Below are 19675 nucleotides of genomic sequence, written 5' to 3' on the forward strand. Positions count from 1 at the left end.
ATCACCAGACAAATTAATGACCAGTTTAGTTTCGCTCGAATGGATCTCAGTCTAGTATAATCTCTCCTTTCTAAGCGCGACTGATTTCACTGTTTCGTAAAAGTTTGACCCATTACACGCTAAGTGTTCTTCACGGTTTTTTAGATATCTCGACACTCTAAGCATTGACTTTTACAGTAAGAATATATTGATTCGCTTCATAACTACATTTCCTGATCATTTTAATATAACACAAGACGTATGTTGAGTTGACCATCACATCACACATTCTCATACCACAGGATCATGTGAATGTATCTTCTTACTTTTATGGCTGGATACAGAAAAAACAATGTACATACGTGCTAGTTGTGTAGCCTGCATTGCAACACAAATATTTCTTTGTTTTATTGAGGTTGCCATGATAAACCAGCGTGAAAAAATAACGGCGACTTACTCAAACCAAAACATTACAACTAAGAATATTTCAAAAACGTCACAGATTAATTTGTTTGTGTTGTATCAACACCAATGGTTTATCGTAAAAATGTCACATAGTCGGTTATGAGTGATCGCAATATGTTCTATCTCTTCGCGATAGGTCATATATTAAGGAGTTCGTCAGCACTGACGCAATATTTTGAAAAGATTTCTGTACATTGTTAGTCGTACGTGGTGTTACGGTGATTTTCTTTGTGTTTAACAAACGTGCCGTAAAAAAATCACGTGTGTTTTAAGTTTCTTCTAGCCACATCTAATGGTCGTGATCTTCAAATCATTGTATAATAAATTTTATGGAGCACAAAGTCACGTGGTTTATATAGTTGATTCTTCTAACAATTGCCATTGTTTGGTAACATTACTCTGGATTGTTTCCCAATACATACTACGATGTTGTGTTACACAAAGTAGATGTAGTGGCCGTAACAATGTTTTGAACTATCTGTTTTGATGTTTTTATAATATTCAACTGAAAGAAACATTCAATTCCGTGTGGCATTACTATAAGTATTAAACCAAGTGGTCACGACATTTTCATGCACGTGGAAGTGCACGAAGCCACATGCGCAGACGCAAGGAGCATTAAAACCACTCGATTGTATATTTTCTCAATCAACTTGGTAAGTTATAGTAAAGCGTTATCATTAACAATTTCCGCAATCTGAATAAGCAACTACGCAGTCTAGCTATAGGATTAATAAAAAAAACTATTAAATCATGAATACCCGTATGGAAGTATATAAATCCATGGTTATCCGTGGTTTCCCTTCCCTCTTACAGTGACAAGGTCTTCCGTCGTGACTTTTAAAGGACATCGATATTTTATTCATTTATTGGCGTACTGACATCGCCTGTCGACCTTTAGGTAGCTTCAAGAACAGAAATTACAGGTCACTTTATATTGTTTAAAGATTTTACAGGACCTTTTAAACATGTTTGGTCTTTTTTGGTCATTTTCCAATGATAAATCCACCGATTTCTCAAGAAGGATAATGAGGTTTATATGCCCTTTAACAAAATACGTGAATGCTGTAGGACAGTTGTACTTAGCAAAGAACTTTCCGACACACAATGAACTCTGTTGCCAGGCAATTGAGAGGGGATCGGATTTCTATATCCAACAACAGGTTGCTGTGCGAAATATAAGACTTCAAGTGCAATAAAAGTGTTGTAAGTGCAAAACTGCAGTTATGCCTCATAAGCGTTCTTAGCATAATATCGATTATTCCGTATGAGGAACAAGGTTACACGTGTCGCGTTAAAAATGATGGGTTTGCATGTTCGGAGGCTACAGAGTACTTTACGAGGACAGTGGCGTATTTAGGGAGTAATTGGTATAGTTTAGAACTGATTGTTGAGGAATCGATTTTTATCGATAGCGTTTCGACAAGGGCAGTACAAGGACAGACGGGCCATGATCAGGTAGTAATGGAGGGTGCTAGAAATTGGAGGCCTTCGACGCAATGTTAGAAAAGTTATGACCTTATATAGAGGTGAAACGAAAAGTAAGAAAAAATATCTTCATTTTTAGACTCAGGCCAACATTCATGTAATACATAGTTACTATAGCTATAAGACACAATATGAATGAAATAAAATCACAAACCAGGAAATGTTTTTGTACTAAGTAGTTGTAGTCAATTATTTTTAGCTTTATGCAGCAAAACTCGTACCTTATAAGTTTTTTGAAAAAAAATAGCAACGTAGCTGGACACTTTGAAAATGGTTGCTGCAAACCAATTACTATTGATTGCCTTATGAAATGTCCTATTGTGTTTAAGATTGAAAGTATGTTGGCCAGCGAAGTCTTACCTGTGGTAATCTATTTATCATCCAGGAACAGATTGCGTCAACGTCAACGTCGCCATATATATTACGTCAGTTTTAGGGTTTCGTCGATCTAAAGGCTTTTACTAAACAGAATCCTTATAAAATCGGAGCTCGGTGACGTTTCTCTAGTCTATAAATAGTTAATTAATGACAGCCTATTAGTGTAAATGGAGCATGTTTGTATTCAATGAGTAAAAACGTGAGAACATTTTCTGCGCCATTTTTTCCACTATTATTCTAGTTTTTACACGCTTTCATATTGTGAACTTTAACAGAATGACTAGTAAGAATTAGCGACGCGTAGATGCAAGAAAATTTTATAAAGGAAAGGTTGATTTGAGGAACTTTCAACGTTCATACAGTATCTAAGCTCCAAGCATATCCTAATACAAAAATCCATTACGCAAGTACATAAAACAATGCCATTATACACCACAAATACCTCCCAGGATACCCGAAACGCTATAGGAGAATACCAGTTGAGAGTGCATTAACCCGACGAGTGCGATGCACTTGTTACACCTGATTCCATCGTTAGGTCTACATGTGGAACATTAAACCTTCGCATACTATGGACAGAAACGTCAGCTGTGAGACATCCAAGGGTTAACGACTCCGAAGCAAAAATGCTGACGCTTTACTTTTTTTTGGTAGCTATAGTAATTGGCTTTTTAATTGATTGGCTGGAATTTAATGTGCACTGTGTATTTTGTTTGTGGAGAAAAATTGTGTCGGGGTGGTAAGAAGCTACATAAGCATCGAAACGGATGTAAAATAAATGGTAATGAAGTTTTTCACACAAAACAACAAAAAATATAAAGTAATACAATGTAGTTCTGAAAACTTAGGAAATCCCCCTTAATAAGTAAAACTTTGTCTTGTTTCGATGGTAGCGATAAATCTTCAAATTAGGTGAATCACCATCAATTATAAATAAGTGCCATGCACTTGCAAGTTGGGACTACATTTCCAAGTAATATACTTACTAGTACTTGAAAATGTGAATAACTTGAATATCATAATTAGATAGGTACTTTAAGTATGATCGTTAACTTGATTATTGAAATCATAAAATAGAAAGAAAGAAATGAAGAAATAGGTACCGTTTCTTCCTATTACGTTAATGAAAACGTCTGACGAAGGGGCCAAAGAAGGGATGGTGCCAATTGATTATATAAATAGATAACTACATTAATGCAACAATTAATTGTTCTCGTATTGTTATGGTTCCAATGGTTAGTTGGTACCATCGATCAGATATAGCAACAAACTGACGGGCAGATGAATTCATTCGGAGAACTTACACAAGGTATTATCTCCGATGTTTCCGTTTCGCACAGTCAACATTCCGCAAAACATCATATCGCTTTCCAACTGCAGGGCCACATAAGTAATTGACTGGAGTTTCTTTAGCCCCGACACGGTGTCTTTCTGAGTCTTGCAGCACAATGTCACTCTTGACACCGTATTTCGAGTTTCACAAGACTATACCGTTATCAGAAACGCTGATTCCTGATTCAACCTTGGTTGGTATTGGTGTCGCAATGATGTTAGTTATGTTTTATATTAACAAGGAAAATGTTTTATATGAAGATGAAATTGCGTCACTTGGGTAGCTACAGTCCGACATTCGGTATTAATTGACCGCAATGGAAATTCTGAGTAGCTGCTCTTTTTATACATTTCTATTATATGAATGCGAGTCTCATCAACCGCTACATCGGTTTTGCGGCTTTGCAAAACCCTGGCTTGGTTTTACCTGTTTGTTATGGTTTATTCTGAAAATATTAGTTGCCAGTTTTAAACTCTTTCAAGGAAGGTGTTGCTGTTATTTTATATAACTAAGACGTTGATCAGCAAAGAGTTTAGATGGTATGTTGAAGTATTAATCAAGTGCCTATCCTATTGAACTCATACGCAGTATTAGCAGTCTCCACTCAAGGCGATGCAGATAGTTGCTATTCAAGGTATGCTGTTGACATTCAAACTTAATAGCTCCTGTGTACAGTGGTCCAACATGGTCACCATTCGGGTCCACATTCCCAAGTTAGAGAAGTGATACATTATGCTACTTACCAATCAAGTATGTAGTACATTAAATTATACTAGATTGCTTGATATCTTTTGTCAATTTATTACGATGCATATTAGGTAAGATGCATAAGAAAAAGTATAATAGCCTGGATTGGTCTTCCGTTGAACTTTAACGGCTTCTAATGGATGCATTAGCGGTATTTCAAACGTTGTTTATAAAGTAATGGATACGTAAAACACAGAGCCATTAGTAACTGAATAGTTTAGCCCTGCAGTTGATCTACGTAAATAGCTGAGGAGGAAACTGGGTAGATTTGTAGCGTATTTTGTATCTATTTGAGGCATTTACCTGTTACTGGCTAGGTGATTACGTCATTATATAATGTTAACAGTATGATTCCCGTTTATTTGTAATTGTTTACCTACATGAATTTATGAACCCATAGGAATGTGCCTTCACAGAACATATATTTTCATCGGTTCTCCAAACCATTAATGGCTAATTAATTTAGGTGTAAATTCTGCATTTATCTTCAAACGCTTTCAATTGTTGCTTAAGTAATAACAGTCCCGCGTAAAATAGTCGTTTTCCTGGTACTGTGAAACGCAGTTTTCCTTTAACGGGTTTGCGTCAAAAAACCCAGTAGGTATCAGTCGGCTTACATTTTTATTTACATTTCATAAAATAAGTCGTAAGGTTTTTTTTTAATTTATACATTACAGCTAAGCAGGATACCTACTTATTGAGTGCGTACTTGAGCAAACCCCTTGATTCTGAAAAATCTTGAAAATAATACCCAAAATAAGCACCTTTTAACTAAACCACATTGTTTTAATAACGGTCATTAACATATTGAGACATTGCGTTGTTAGGTACCTAATTTAAAATAATAAACAGTCATATAAGTGTACCTATTGTTGTCTGTGAACTCAAGGTAACAATGACTGCGACCAAATTCATGAATTCGATTAATTCATTTCGATACCCAGATTTGGGTAAAAAACCAACATTACATTTTTTTGATCATTAATTGTTTTTTTTTTTTTATTTAAAGTTTTCAAACTATCTTACCACACCTATTTTGTTAAAATGTAGGTTCATGAATATGTATTTTAAATAATTCGAGTAATATAATATAATCGGGTTTCGATTCGATACCTACTCGTATAAATTCAATAATTGGCATTAAAACTCACGATATCGATTTGTATAGGTACGGTAAGTGTTAAGGATGCGGCACCGTTCAATTGGCGAAGTGGTACGCACACCCGTTAACCGGTACGATGTAGTTACTAGCTTATACTAGCTGCGTTTAGAGGTAGATATCATACTCAAACTACCCAGACACTCGTCGAGTAGTCATGTAGGCTTAATAGAATACAAATGATTTAGGTATATGGACATCTGTCCGCAACATAAATTATAAAGACAAAGAAATGCCATAATATTTACGAAGAGATATTCTGTTTATCGCATACTTAAGAGTCTTACTGTATGCCAGCTTACACCAAAGAACGTTTACATAATAACTCGTGTCTTTTACTAACAAATGGACGCTGATTTTGAAACATTCGTCTCAGATGTCAAAGCATACTTCTAGAATACTGCCTAAACTCAATAAGGAAAGGTGAAAAGGGTTATTCCTAAATCCAAACCATTGAGTTCTTAGCTCGTTGGCGTTGCTTTTCATTCTAACTTAAAACCGGGTACATAAGCGGGTTTTGGTTAATCCAGCTTTCGCAATTTTGGTCATTCTGGTTAATTTGGTGATGAATTCAGCCAAAGCGATACCAGGCGTCAAAACATAGGTACTTATGATTACTACGATCATTCTAGCAGTTTGTTTTTTCACTGATCATTCGAGCAAAATCGTTTATAGCACAGCAATTCACTCGACTAGCGTGTAACTGGTTCCACTTATTAGTGAATGACATAACGTTATCCGATCTGCATTTAAGAGCCTGATAGGTATCTTTTTTAGTGCCATAACGATCTTGTGTGGTTTTGAATCACGTTTGAGACGCGTGCACATTTGTTTTTTTTCTGTTGCTAAGTTGGCCAAAGTAACTGAGTCTTTCCGTTACTGTGTATGGGTATAATTATTTAAAATCCCTGGTATTATTCTGAAGGCTGCGCGTTCCTTGTGACGAATAACTTTATGGTTTTAGAACCATGTCGTCGGAGTTTTTTTGAAAATTACATACGGTTCTAATGTAAACTTAATGATGTTTTTCTTGTAGTCAACTAGCCATGACTGTTATTATACTCTCATAATAACTATTTATGTCACTGATATTAGAAGAAAACTATTTGGTCGACATGTTTTGTGTCGTTATTCAACAAATTATCCCCAATTCACAAAAAGCTTTACGGTTACTAGAAGATTCTATAGAAACACCCAGATACCTACCTACCTGATAGTATGTATTTTTAACTTCTATGTTGAGGATACAAAAAGTTTCGTTTGTGTCAATCAAGCTCATGATACAATAATAAAATTGTATTGATTAAACCCATTTAGTAGTTCACCGATCACTAAAATCACTGACGAATCTCTATGATTTTAATCATCTATGACGTCACATCATCAAGAGAGAGGTCTCAGTTAGATCACCATTGAGCAACAACTCGCAAAAAGCACCTTTTTGCATACTATTAACACGTAATGATTACGGTTATTATTATGAAATAGTGTTAATTGAATTTGGTGTTATTTGGTGGTTTGAGATTAAGGTTTGTTTTTGTTTGTTACAGATGCCCCGAATGATGCGAATTACATGATATGTGGCGTCGTGATCGCGATGGCCCTCGTTGGGCTCATTATAGTGCTGCTGGCACTCACAATAAAGTAAGTAGAAGTAATGCATTGTATATTGAAATATTTAGGTTTTGTTATGGGCTTAATGGGTTATTAACGACGGCATATGGAAGTTATTACTTCCAAGAATGCCTTTAAAAAAGAATTGCTGTAGAAAGTTCATGTGTTATTCACCTTAAATAATGTTCAAAGTCTACAATATAGGTAAGGATTTAGTAGTGAATAATAAATAGGTACATTCAATTACTGCATAAACTTTCCTTGTTTTCATTAATGAAATAAAATGTAAACATACTAACTGCCTAAACCCTACATAAAGAAATGACTTAATTTCCATTCTGTATTACACATTATTACTACGAAGAATTCCAGTGTTTTGTTAACGATTATTTAAACATACCTTCTTGCTTATGTGCCTAGGTATCGATTTTGCTAAAAACAACCAAAATATTCTCCTTATTTAAGCCTATACAAAAAAAAATATTCTCCAAATTTTTACGTTTACGATAACTTCGCAGTCGTTAAATTAGAGATAAATTCAACATGAAAAAATATATTTATTTTCATTGGTAACTGTTCCTACTGATTGATGTGAGCAGTAAATCAAAGAGTATTGTCTATAATATCAAAGTGGTAGCCAAATTTCGCGTTATTATCCAAAAATATTACTTCAATAAGCTTTCTATATGTATAAATAGAATAAAATGTTGTACGTTCTCATTTTTTCTAAGGATTGTTGAACTTGGCGGGAGTTTTACCGTTCGACCGTTAAATTTCGAGAATGATCTTTCTAGAACGGGATTAAATGCGCAAAATTTGTTCTAAGTCATAGAAGAATACGTAGTGAGATTTCAAATAATAATGCTTGTCTGGGTAAAAATAATGTTGTATAAGTTGTTTACAGGAATGTCTTCTTTCAAATTCTGACGTCAGTACTGTAATGTTACGGTTTTATTGAGTTATTGCATTTGTTTGAGGAGATGTTTGAAAAGATAAATGACCTGTAATCATGTTTTATAGAAAATAATTCAGACATTTAAAATAGAAAGATATGTATATACAGTTATGATAATCCTAGTTTGCGTCAATGTCCTAGTAATAAATCAAAATAAAATTTTGAGATTTACTGAATGGAAGTAATTTACCTACCATGCACTTTACTATTTGAGCGTTACCTACTAATAAGCATACTATAATAAGAATTGCTTTTGAATTCACGACAAACACTTAACTGGGGTTGGATTGAACCCGTGACCTCTCAATCGCAAGTCAACGCCTTAGCCTATTGTGGTTCAGTTTCAAAAGAATTTCTGTTGGAATAATAGCACACGCTCGGAACCTATTGAACCAAGCTGTTCAATATACTAGGGTCACTAGTACTTTAAAAATGAGTATAATTAACAGGTAGACTTACTTCAAACTCCTAAATATGCGATACATCCGTTGTTTCGCGATTGGAGATTAAATTTTCAGATTAGTTTCATATAAATTATATCATTCAATTTTTTGTCGACAAACAACGAATGGATAGGTTTTGAAAACCGCAGTTAATATTCTGCCTGAAATAAAATCATTTTCTTTTTAAATCGACTTGAACACTGGAAATGTCAGCTTTACCAGAGGATGTAATAAATACAGCACACATGGAAGCATTCACACACACATCCACAGATGTCGTTCATGACAGCAAAAGTGGGCGTGGCCTGGGCACGTTTGCAAATAATTTAACTGCCATATGGTAGCTATTTTCGTTAGAAAGGAAGTGTCCCACATGCACATCCTGTGAAATAATCATGTTTTTGCATTATTCATCTTTCACATTCGAAAAACACATAAGGGTTCAATTGCGTTTCAGCTTTAACCAGTTACGAAATATTCCTCTCAGCGAAAGGTACGAAAACGTTAACCCAAAAACCATTCCTGCAAACAGAGAAATAAAAACCTGTTAATTGAAGTACTCTTTACGTTTATAATCTAACTACCTACTAATAAATATGATCAAAGTCCATGATGTAATTGAAATAGTTTTTTTTTTTTTTTGTAATTAGTTTATTGAAAAAATGCCGTATCAGCAATCGTTCTGCTTGGACCAGATTTTTCAAACACTTGCCGTGTCGTAGGTATAAAGTAGACAAGCTATTACATCTGCATAAAACAAATGACTCGATCAACTTATCTGCACACGTGTGATTGTTTATAGGAAGTACGCAATATTTTATATAAGAAGACGTTCCTGCTATAAAGGTACGTTTTTAATACTAGATGCCTACTGCAACTGCTGACCGCACGTGCCGCGACATCGCGATATCGGCCGCAGCTGCACTACTGTTTTGTATGTATTCACATAAAACCGTTTTGAAGCGAAGCGGCAACAGCATGTGCCGCCCACCCGCAGCTTCGACTGATTTCATGGTGTCGCTGCAAGTGCGATCGACGATTGCAGTTTGCAGACAGCATTTAAAGCGTACCTTAGGTGCAATTCATACGTAGCACTGCACATTTGGCAAATTGACAGAGTTTTGTGATTCTTCAGATTCCCAGTCAGTACTGTCATTTGGTGACGTTAACCGATTCGATGGTCCTTCTAGAATCATAAAAACGGAGACGTAATCGTATTTTTATTTAGTCTGTGTGTATTTTGTAAGAAAATAAAACCATCCGAGACATTTCTTCACTTTGCGATTTAGTTTATCAGCGCAGGAAGTATTTAGAGACTCGCATTTTCGTGAAAATAAAAGAAGTAATGTAACAAGTTAGTAAGTAATCATGGATTTGCAATGAATTACCTATAGTTGCAGAGGGAATACAACGCTCTCTTGACATCCTAAGAAACCTCTAAAAGGCTTATAACAAATAAGAACACAAAACTCATAGTTTGCTCTCGCTTATAATCACATTCCGCTATCGATAACTTACATAACATTTCTCACTATTCGCTTCAAATACCATGAAATGAATTCATTAACTGTTATGTCCATATTGAAATGTTTGAGTACAATATTACACAATATGCCGATGACGTGATTGACGTATGAATTATAATGGCGGCGTGCAGCGTTCACAATTCAAGACTAATCATAAACGTCAAGGCAATAGAATGGCTGCACATCTGTACCGGGTTACTTCAAGGATTTTACGAAATGAACCTCGTTTCGAGTACTTGCATCTACTTTTATCGTGACTAGGTTGTGTGAATCATCCTGTACTATCTTTGGGCTACCCATAAATCTTTCGATGTGTATACAAAATCTTCTTTAATCTGGCTTTAAAATTTTAAAGCGTATTTTAGTTGGCTTTCCGTGTTTTAGGTTTGCACGAAAATAATTTTGCTAAATGTCTAAAGAACTAAGTATAATCGAGTCTATCGTATTATGGTCCTAGCAGCTTATCAGCGTTGGTATATTTTATGTAAATTGTTAAGTTAACACAAGTTTAGAGGCGGTTAAGTGATTTACTCTGAATGTAACGAATTTAATTATTGGTGAACTATTCTATAAATCAGTAACATCATTATTTACTTTGTATAATAACTAAACAACGCTTCTCATATTGGTTTGGGAAATTGAAACTGCCTTGCTTCCTCTTGTACCTACAATCAAAAATGTCAGGAAAATTAAATATTAAAATCGACTTGGGTAGTTAACCTCTTAATTTTTGCATGCTAAAATAAAGGAAGAAAACTAAATCTTTTAAATTCTGTCAACATAATATTTCGCTGCAAGATGTTGATTTTCCAAACATTTATGATGAATTGCCCAGATTATTCACATAATACCAGTTTGGCATTCGCCTTCTGCAGCTTTGAATTAATATCTTTGTAGGGACGATAAATTATTCCGACCACTGAGTAATACAATAGACTGAGTGTCTACCTATTTCTGATTGACATCCAAATCCGGGTCCAATTATGTAATGTTTATGTTGAGCGTTGAGCGTTCCGAATAATTTTGTTTGGTGAAACTAAAACATTTGTTGTGAAAACATAAACTATCAAACATGTGAGAATGTAGAATTCCTTATAAAGTGTTCGTTCGTTTTTTTCATATGTCCTAGACATGGGCAAGTCGCCGTCAAAGTTTTATCAATGTTTCTGAACGAATCGATAGCCGTCTTTAGTAACATTTTGAGGGTAGTTATAAAATTATTAATATATATTTACCCTAAACTGGCTATTTCTTTCCAAGACCCGTTTTAATTCTTGTGAGATGGTAGTTTGAGCGGATAGGTTATCAACTGTAGAAGTCTGTAGGATATTTCTTTTTAATTCCTTTTGTTTGACTTTTATTTCTTCGACTGGCATACTTGCCTCCAGTGTTTCATTGTTATTGTGTGTATATTTATTTTATTTAAAGATGATTGTTTTAAGTGTTGTTTTAAAACGTGCTTTCAAGAAATTGTTTCGAAAAATGTAAGTACTTACCTTAATTTTGTATCTTCGTATGTTTGTATAGTAGATCCAGTTTGAAATATTCGGTCGTTATACTTAGCCAAATTTATCAGTGTTTATCTATTTCAATCTCATTAAGTAGTTTCCCATAAGATTTTCTAAAGGCAATTAATAAAATCCCTTAATGGGCGGATGTTTTAACATCATTAAGGAAGGTTCTATTCTGCCCTTGCTTATAACAAGTACACGGCCAGTTGCTTAAGCTATGAGTACCTTGGGGTGTGACTGGCTTGATGTGACTGACTTCGAAGCTATTTTTAAATCTGGAGTTAAGTAAAAAGGTTTTTCTACTGTGTAGGTACAAGTAAATCGATTGTACTAATGACAGACTACCACTTGACGTTGGTTCTCCCTTTCTGCTCTTGTCAGCCATACATTACCTATAATCTGAACATTACTTTCAATAGTCATTGCCAAATAGTTGCTTTGTTGGAACAAAGTACCTTCATTTCTTAGTATTCCAACTAACACTTATATGTCAAACCAGCAAATAAGTAGGTGCTAAGTTATTGCTTTAAAAATTCGCGTGGTTCTAACATGAAAAGAATACTCGTATCACGAGTCCTCTGCTTATCCTGCAGTTTCCAAAATTTTCCGAATTTCGTCGATTCGTTCGAAGTCGTGAACCGGACATATTAATTCCGAACAAGGAAATAATTATCGTTTATTAGATTCTTGTCCAAGCAAAGTCAATGTCACGTTTCACCAGTACATACCTACATGTACCCACAATACAAGTACTCTTCAAATAGGGCATACTGAATAAAACCAGATATTGTGAAACTGGTTTCATCCAGTTACGGTTCTTCACACTTTGCCGATTCCAACGTGAGTGAGCCAGGATCAATAGTGGGTAGTCAATGAGAATATCGACCGGTGGCGGCCTTTTGAAAGCCTTGGCGAGATATTAATCGGAATAAAATATGGCTACTTTATTCTTTTCACCTTCAGTATTATATCTGTAGCTTTGATTATGATGCTTAATGACTTATTCAATGTTCTTATCTGACATAATATGATGCATTTTAATAAAAATATCGTTCATGGTCTTACATTTCGAATGAGTTGGTTAGGTATGTAGTGTTCGCCCTACCTGTGTCTCTGTAATTACCATCCGATAATTAGGATATCGGCTCGCTTGCCCACATAACGTCTTACTCCCGTGCCACACACTCTCCCGGTTTCCCGCCAACTGGCCATAGAGTATAGTGTGCACTCTCCGCGTCTATGCGACAACGAGACGACAGATATCGGTGATAATACAGTACACTACATCCCTTCCTTTGTTTAGTAAAAACAAATTAAACTCCGTCACTTTGCCGACATCAATAACCAGTCTGGTGATCAGTCGATGGACACCGATATCCCGCCTGTTAGTCCATGTGGAATCAAACAGTCTCAAATATTGCTGCACGTTCAGCCAACGAGCACTCATCTTGCACTAGCGGCAAAATCAAAATGAATATAAAAATAGATAAAACCAAACTGTACCTGCCTATTAATGGAATATAATAAATCTTCATACTCCCAGTGGTTTCCTCACATTTTACTCTAGCTACCTACTCCTTTCCCTTTTCCTTCAAATGACCAAGTATTGCCTTTGCCCTTGTCGGGCTTTGACTGAATAATTTTACTTCACTTACTTGTAAAACAGTTTCAGAATGCATTGTCCCAATGTAAGAATTTTATTTCTAGCTTCAGAGTTGAAACAATAATGATGAAATGAAGTTTTTCCTGACGCTTCGTACTTGCGATTAAAGCCCCGTAATGACTTTTACGTGCATTTTACTAGCGTAGCGTTTGCTAGTGTTTTATAAACAACCGGACAACTTTGAAATGTCACTACAGTCGAATCGTTTTACACTGACGATTTATGGAAATTATTACCTTTACCTTTTACTCACACATTACCTTACCATTACCACTTTCAATAACCTTACCAACAAGTTACCGCCGCGCCGTTTAAAGCAACCTTTGAGTGTTACTCAAGGACTCCACGACAGTGGAACGTGACTTTTAAGTCCATGCCAGGCCCTGCCATTTTATACTTGCACACAACTTATACGAATCCTCGCGAACCTTGCTGTTCGCACCTCGTAAAGCTGTACAAGACTTGCACACAACATATACGAATCCTCGCGAACCTTGCTGTTCACACCTCGTAAAGCTGTACAAGACTTGCACACAACATATACGAATCCTCGTGAACCTTGCTGTTCGCACCTCGTAAAGCTGTACAAGACTTGCACACAACATATACGAATCCTCGCGAACCTTGCTGTTCGCACCTCGTAAAGCTGTACAAGACTTGCACACAACATATACGAATCCTCGCGAACCTTGCTGTTCACACCTCGTAAAGCTGTACAAGACTTGCACACAACATATACGAATCCTCGCGAACCTTGCTGGTCGCACCTCGTAAAGTTGTACAAGTTCTCGCCTCTCAGGCATATAGGTACATATGATAGTTTTACTATCTAATACTTTCGCGCAACCTTACGATTTCTCACGGACCTTACTGTTAGCAACAGTGGAACGTGCCTCGCAAAGCTTTACGAATATAAATATAATAGTTCTACTATTTAATACTTTCGCGCAACTTTACGATTTCTCACGGACCTTACTGTTAGCAACAGTGGAACGTGCCTCGCAAAGCTTTACGAATATAAATATAATAGTTCTACTATTTAATACTTTCGCGCAACTTTACGATTTCTCACGGACCTTACTGTTAGCAACAGTGGAACGTGCCTCGCAAAGCTTTACGAATATAAATATAATAGTTCTACTATTTAGTACTGCCGTACGATCTCTAGTTTTTCAAACATGTACATAAATACATAGTAATTATGATCACACAAACGTACGTACCCGGTTGACTTCCGCAGTGGGCCCGTGAACTAGCAGATTTCTGCCAGTACCTACACATACATAATGACTAAAAGTAGAATTATAGTTCAGAAGTTTTTTTTATTGATAACAACATAACACAATAATTTATACGGTTGTACCTAAGTGGTAAATTGTGTCTACAAATGAAATACCTTTGTATTTCCAATCTGCTTTTCAACGTGTCTAGGTGCCAGTATACCTATTATACCTACAATGTTTAAAACTTAAACGGTCGAAACGCAGCTCTCCTGACGGAAAAGATATCTCGTTTACTCATGTTGTATCGTTAACTATTCTAAAAATTGTACTACTAGGGGAATTACATTTAATCTCGATGACAACAGAGCACTAACAGTTTAGTGCACTACTAATGTGTTAAGGTAGGTATTCCTATCAGACTCGGAACCAACCTACCTAGCAATCATGTTTACATAGTTACAGATCGCTTAGACCAGCCACCGTTCACATCTAATTTGACACCCCATTGCAAAATTATTTAAATTATTACAAATGAAATTAATAGCAAATGCTTAAAGCATAATATGAATCAAACTCAACTAATTTTGGTAACAGTTTCCTTTTATTAATTGAGAGTGGAATATTTCAAAGCTTTATTCCTTATCTCAGCATTGCAACAAGTAATCTGGTTTTCAACCGTATGGATCAGCGCTGGCACTTGCATGCTTCTGCAGATACACTCTCTAAAAGAATTCTGATATACCTAAGCTTCGAGCGTTCATGAGTGTCCAGGGGCGCAATTCTACAAATTTAACTTTAGTGCTATGTGTACGTTACGATTATAACGTAGGCACCTATAAAGCCGTTGCTTTATAGTTACGTTCAACTTATCAGATTTTAGGATTTTAGTTAACAACTACGTCGTGCAACGAAACGCGCTTTGACAGGTGTCATCAGCTTTGTAATCTGTAGCTGTGACATTCAGTGAAACGACAAAACACAAACAAACACCTTAACATAGAATAGAATCCATCAATAGAGACTCTCAACTACTGTTCCTCCTCCTTTCATCAAAGTGAACAGCAACTCACAAACAGCGCTCCCGTCGATGCACAATTTCCCCTGTAGAAACGATCGCCGACCCCTCTACAACGTCCGTCCACCTATAGATTGGCCGCAGGATTCCCAATTCATGCGCCCACCAACGCCGAATAGAAACCTAGAACCTATGAAGTAGGTACCTACTTAGTGAACAACCAAGCGCCGCATATAAAATGCAGGTGCCACAGGACCCAGGCAGCTCGGTGCCGCTGCTTTGAAAATTTCAAGAAACTGTTCAGTCAGCAGGCATCTCCAGGTTTCACAAGTGGGTGGCAAAGCAACAACAACAATCAGTATGCCAAGAACATTTGTAGCCAACAACTGAGAAGGCTACACATTGTACCTACTTCAAAAGATAGATGTATTAATCTCAAATCAATAAATGGATTCTATTTCATGTCTTGGTTATGTTATTCTCCCAACAACTTTCTATGTAAGTTTATTTAGTTTACACTTATAATTCTTGTTGGGCACTGCAATACTGTAAAGTATAATTTACAAATAAATAGCAATATTACAATGAGGGCTACTCTGTTAAACTGCACCAATGTCAGTCAATTGTGATACCAATTAAAATCCACTCGAGCCTGAATCTTGAAGGTTATATTTTAGAAGCACAAGCAATCACCAAATTATGAAATCTAAATCATTAGACAGTACCCAGAGTAAGTATCTATATTGAAACTCCTTCCATGTTTCATTCTTATAAGATTTTGTCACAGATGTGAAACCCCAGTTAGGTAAATAAAGCAGCATTGTCCCAACAAATCTTAATGGGAATTAATTAAAGTACAAAAATGCTCCATTGCTTAGTTCCTTAAACTTTTGGTCTAAGAGTTTCATATTCACCTAAAATACTCAAATTAGGATTATGAGTTAGGATGTTTACCAAAGATTCTATCTATTGAATACTAAAAGTTTTGATCCACATTTTCCATCTAATATTGCTGTTTGGTACTGTTTTCCTGTTCTGCATCTTCTGAGATATCTCTGTTGTAACATAACAACCTCTTTAATACTGCAAAACAAACTAAATTAAAAGGATTAGAATTATATTCAGGGTGACTGAGCAACCGTTATAATTAACATTAACTAGATAGGCAACCCACTGGAAGCGTTGACGGGTTGGAATGTTGTACATATGTGCATACATACCAGTACAACTGGGTAAGTACTTCAACATGCATAGTCCAACTTACAATGGTCCTTCAATGTGCTATTTGTTTAACTAAATACCTAGCACATGTTTGTCATTTATAGAACAGTTGACTAAAGGTACAAAACCACCAGTTTGTTCTTGTAATATCCACTATATTGTAAGCAAGTCTCTTGAAGTAAGTTGGTACCAGAACAATGTAGCAAGTAAGTAGTTAACTAGACTCTGGGAGGGAAGCTAGGTTTGGAAGCTTATATTATCCAAACCACCAGCACAGAAAATCTGAAATTAATCAAGATTTAAAGAAGGTACTCGTCCAGATTAACTTCCAAATACTTAAAATTACTCAATTCAAAACAGATTATTTAGTAGAAATAACTACTTAATTATTGTAGTAGGGAGTCGCTTACAAACTCAAGGTACTTATAATATTATGCACTCAGTTCACCAAATATTTCACTATATTACAAGTTACAAATTAATTTGAAACTTTCAGTCATAATTGCATTCCCAGTTATTATTTCTTTTGCTTTATATAACTTGGTTTGTTTAATTTATTAACTTCTTAAAATAGTTTGTATAATAATTTTCTCTTATAACTTCCTAGTTCAACTTGCATTGTATAACTTTCTCAAAGTCAACCCAAAAAATATTGTAAACATTTCTTTTTCATGTTATTATCGTATGTATCAATACATACAAATTGTAACACCTATTATGTTTTTAAAAGAGTAACCATGGAGTTTCTTGCCCGTTCCTCTCCATAGGAAGCTACTTCCGGAATGGGCAACTAGAAGCAAACTTATTTATAATTTTGATGTTCGTAAGTGCTTGTAAAGGCCTACATGAAATAAATGATTTGATTACTTTTCACACTTTTATAGTCAATGGGAACCAAAGATTATTTACTTTATGATAGGAACTAGGAACACAATGTAATTTATCTTTCATAAAGGAAATTACTCCCACGACAGATGTTTGGCTGTATGCTGTAATCATAGCCATCATGTAGCATCACAGCATTAAAACGATTTACTGATTCGCACCAATCTTAAAACAAATGAATGTTCTATGTTCAATTGGTGAAAAATACATGAATTTCATACGCAATGTGATATTATGATACAGGCTTTCTGGAAAACCCTTATGTGATGAATATACAGTACAATTACTAACGTACAACTTACTTATATGCTTCAAAGAACACACAATTAAACTTTCCAAGTAAAACCTAGACATGAGCACTGGTGTGAGATTCTTTAAAGTCTCATACAATAATTTATAGTCGAGTCGGTGACTGGATACCATACTAGCATCCTTACTAGAAACTTTAACTTGCACGTTCTTTGGACAGACGGCCAATTTGTTCAGATTTCGGCTGTTTAGGGGGACTTCTAATCCGCAAACTGAACTTACCATACCTGCCCCTTCCTTTCTTTTCAATTCAAAAGAAATAATGTTCGCTACTTACAGACACGCCGCCAATATCATATTTTCACTCGTCGCCAAATGTAGTGTTCGCCCTACCTGTGTCTCTGTAATTACCATCCGATAATTAGGATATCGGCTCGCTTGCCCACATAACGTCTTACTCCCGTGCCACACACTCTCCCGGTTTCCCGCCAACTGGCCATAGAGTATAGTGTGCACTCTCCGCGTCTATGCGACAACGAGACGACAGATATCGGTGATAATACAGTACACTACAAGGTATACCATTATTTTTATTTTTGTATATTGTCCGTAATGTGAATGGTGGGCACACATAGCCAATTGGCTGACACCAGATGTTCCTAGTAATCGTTAGTTTTTAATAAGCCACGTCCTTTGTTAATTGTTATTTCCGTATAGGGATCTGCACAACGCTAATTAATCCCGCAGTCGGGTAATTGCGAGTTTTTTAAATTGTTTTGCACATGTTTTTGATTATGTCACTTTATGTCACGTTGTTTTTTCTAGAAACCGGGATCAGGGCATCATTGTTGCCGTGAGAAAGTTTACGTTGATTGTTCTTATTAAGTTAAATTGTTCATACTTGTATATTTATAATAACCTAAGGCATCAAAATATATACACAAACATAACGTAAGCCTCTCGTCTTTTGAAGTTATGAAATGTAGACGAAAATGTTATGAAGGCAAATAAACATTTGAACAATTCTCGATTCCCGTTAAACCATTAAAAATATGAAATAATATAAAAAGCCTAACAGAACTATTTCAAGGCGTTGCTCAGTTGAATTATGATAATATTTATATAACACGCGTGCATAATGGTGTTTATTATTAGAAAATTTGCAATTTAACGCATAAAGAACCCCAAGGTTTGGTATCAACGTTAGACTGGACGTTTGCCAATTTTCACCAGCCCGTCTGGACATTACAATGATCTCTGTTTATTTTTGTTAACCGTACCGTTTTAAAATCGCAAATCACAGCGGTCAAATCGCAGTTTGAGTTAAAAGAATTTTCCCATCACTCAGATGGGAGATTCAATTTTATTCGGCAATATATCGGTGAAGTTTATATCCGCAAATAGTTTTGAACCAATCTTTTTCCTCAAATTGCTAACTATCAGCTAACAGTTTTGCTTAGAATAGAAAAGATCACGGTTTTAGAGAATTTGAGCTATAATAAACTTGCGATAATTGTTTTAGTGTAGTGTGCATATGACTCCTTCAACCTTCAGTTACCCAGAATTTGATTCGTTTATGAAACGTCTAGTGCTTCTGTAATACTAAATTCCTTGCATTCCCGTGTTTTGTTGTAATAACGAGCATTCCTGGTGGTCTGGGTTACTTCTGGAATACGTTTTAATTGTTCTCACTTTTGAAATGATACTTACATATTTTTTTATCACCGACTCTCATAGTACCTAATAATTTGGCAACTGTGATTTTTACAATAACTAATAGGTACATTATTGGTAACTATTGTGCATAGAGGACTCCCACTT

General features: G+C 35.7%; 1 protein-coding gene across 3 annotated transcripts in view; it reads left to right on the top strand.

The window, feature by feature from the left end:
• LOC124631595 overlaps positions 1-19675 on the top strand; it is a 194735-nt gene that overhangs the window by 166704 nt on the left and 8356 nt on the right. For all 3 annotated transcript variants that reach the window (XM_047166034.1, XM_047166035.1, XM_047166036.1), the window contains one exon: positions 7100-7193. In XM_047166034.1, coding sequence (XP_047021990.1) covers positions 7100-7193 — 94 coding nt within the window. The remainder of the gene's footprint in view (positions 1-7099; positions 7194-19675) is intronic.

The sequence above is a fragment of the Helicoverpa zea genome, chromosome 7, assembly GCF_022581195.2.
Source record: "Helicoverpa zea isolate HzStark_Cry1AcR chromosome 7, ilHelZeax1.1, whole genome shotgun sequence".
Classification (NCBI taxonomy): domain Eukaryota; kingdom Metazoa; phylum Arthropoda; class Insecta; order Lepidoptera; family Noctuidae; genus Helicoverpa; species Helicoverpa zea.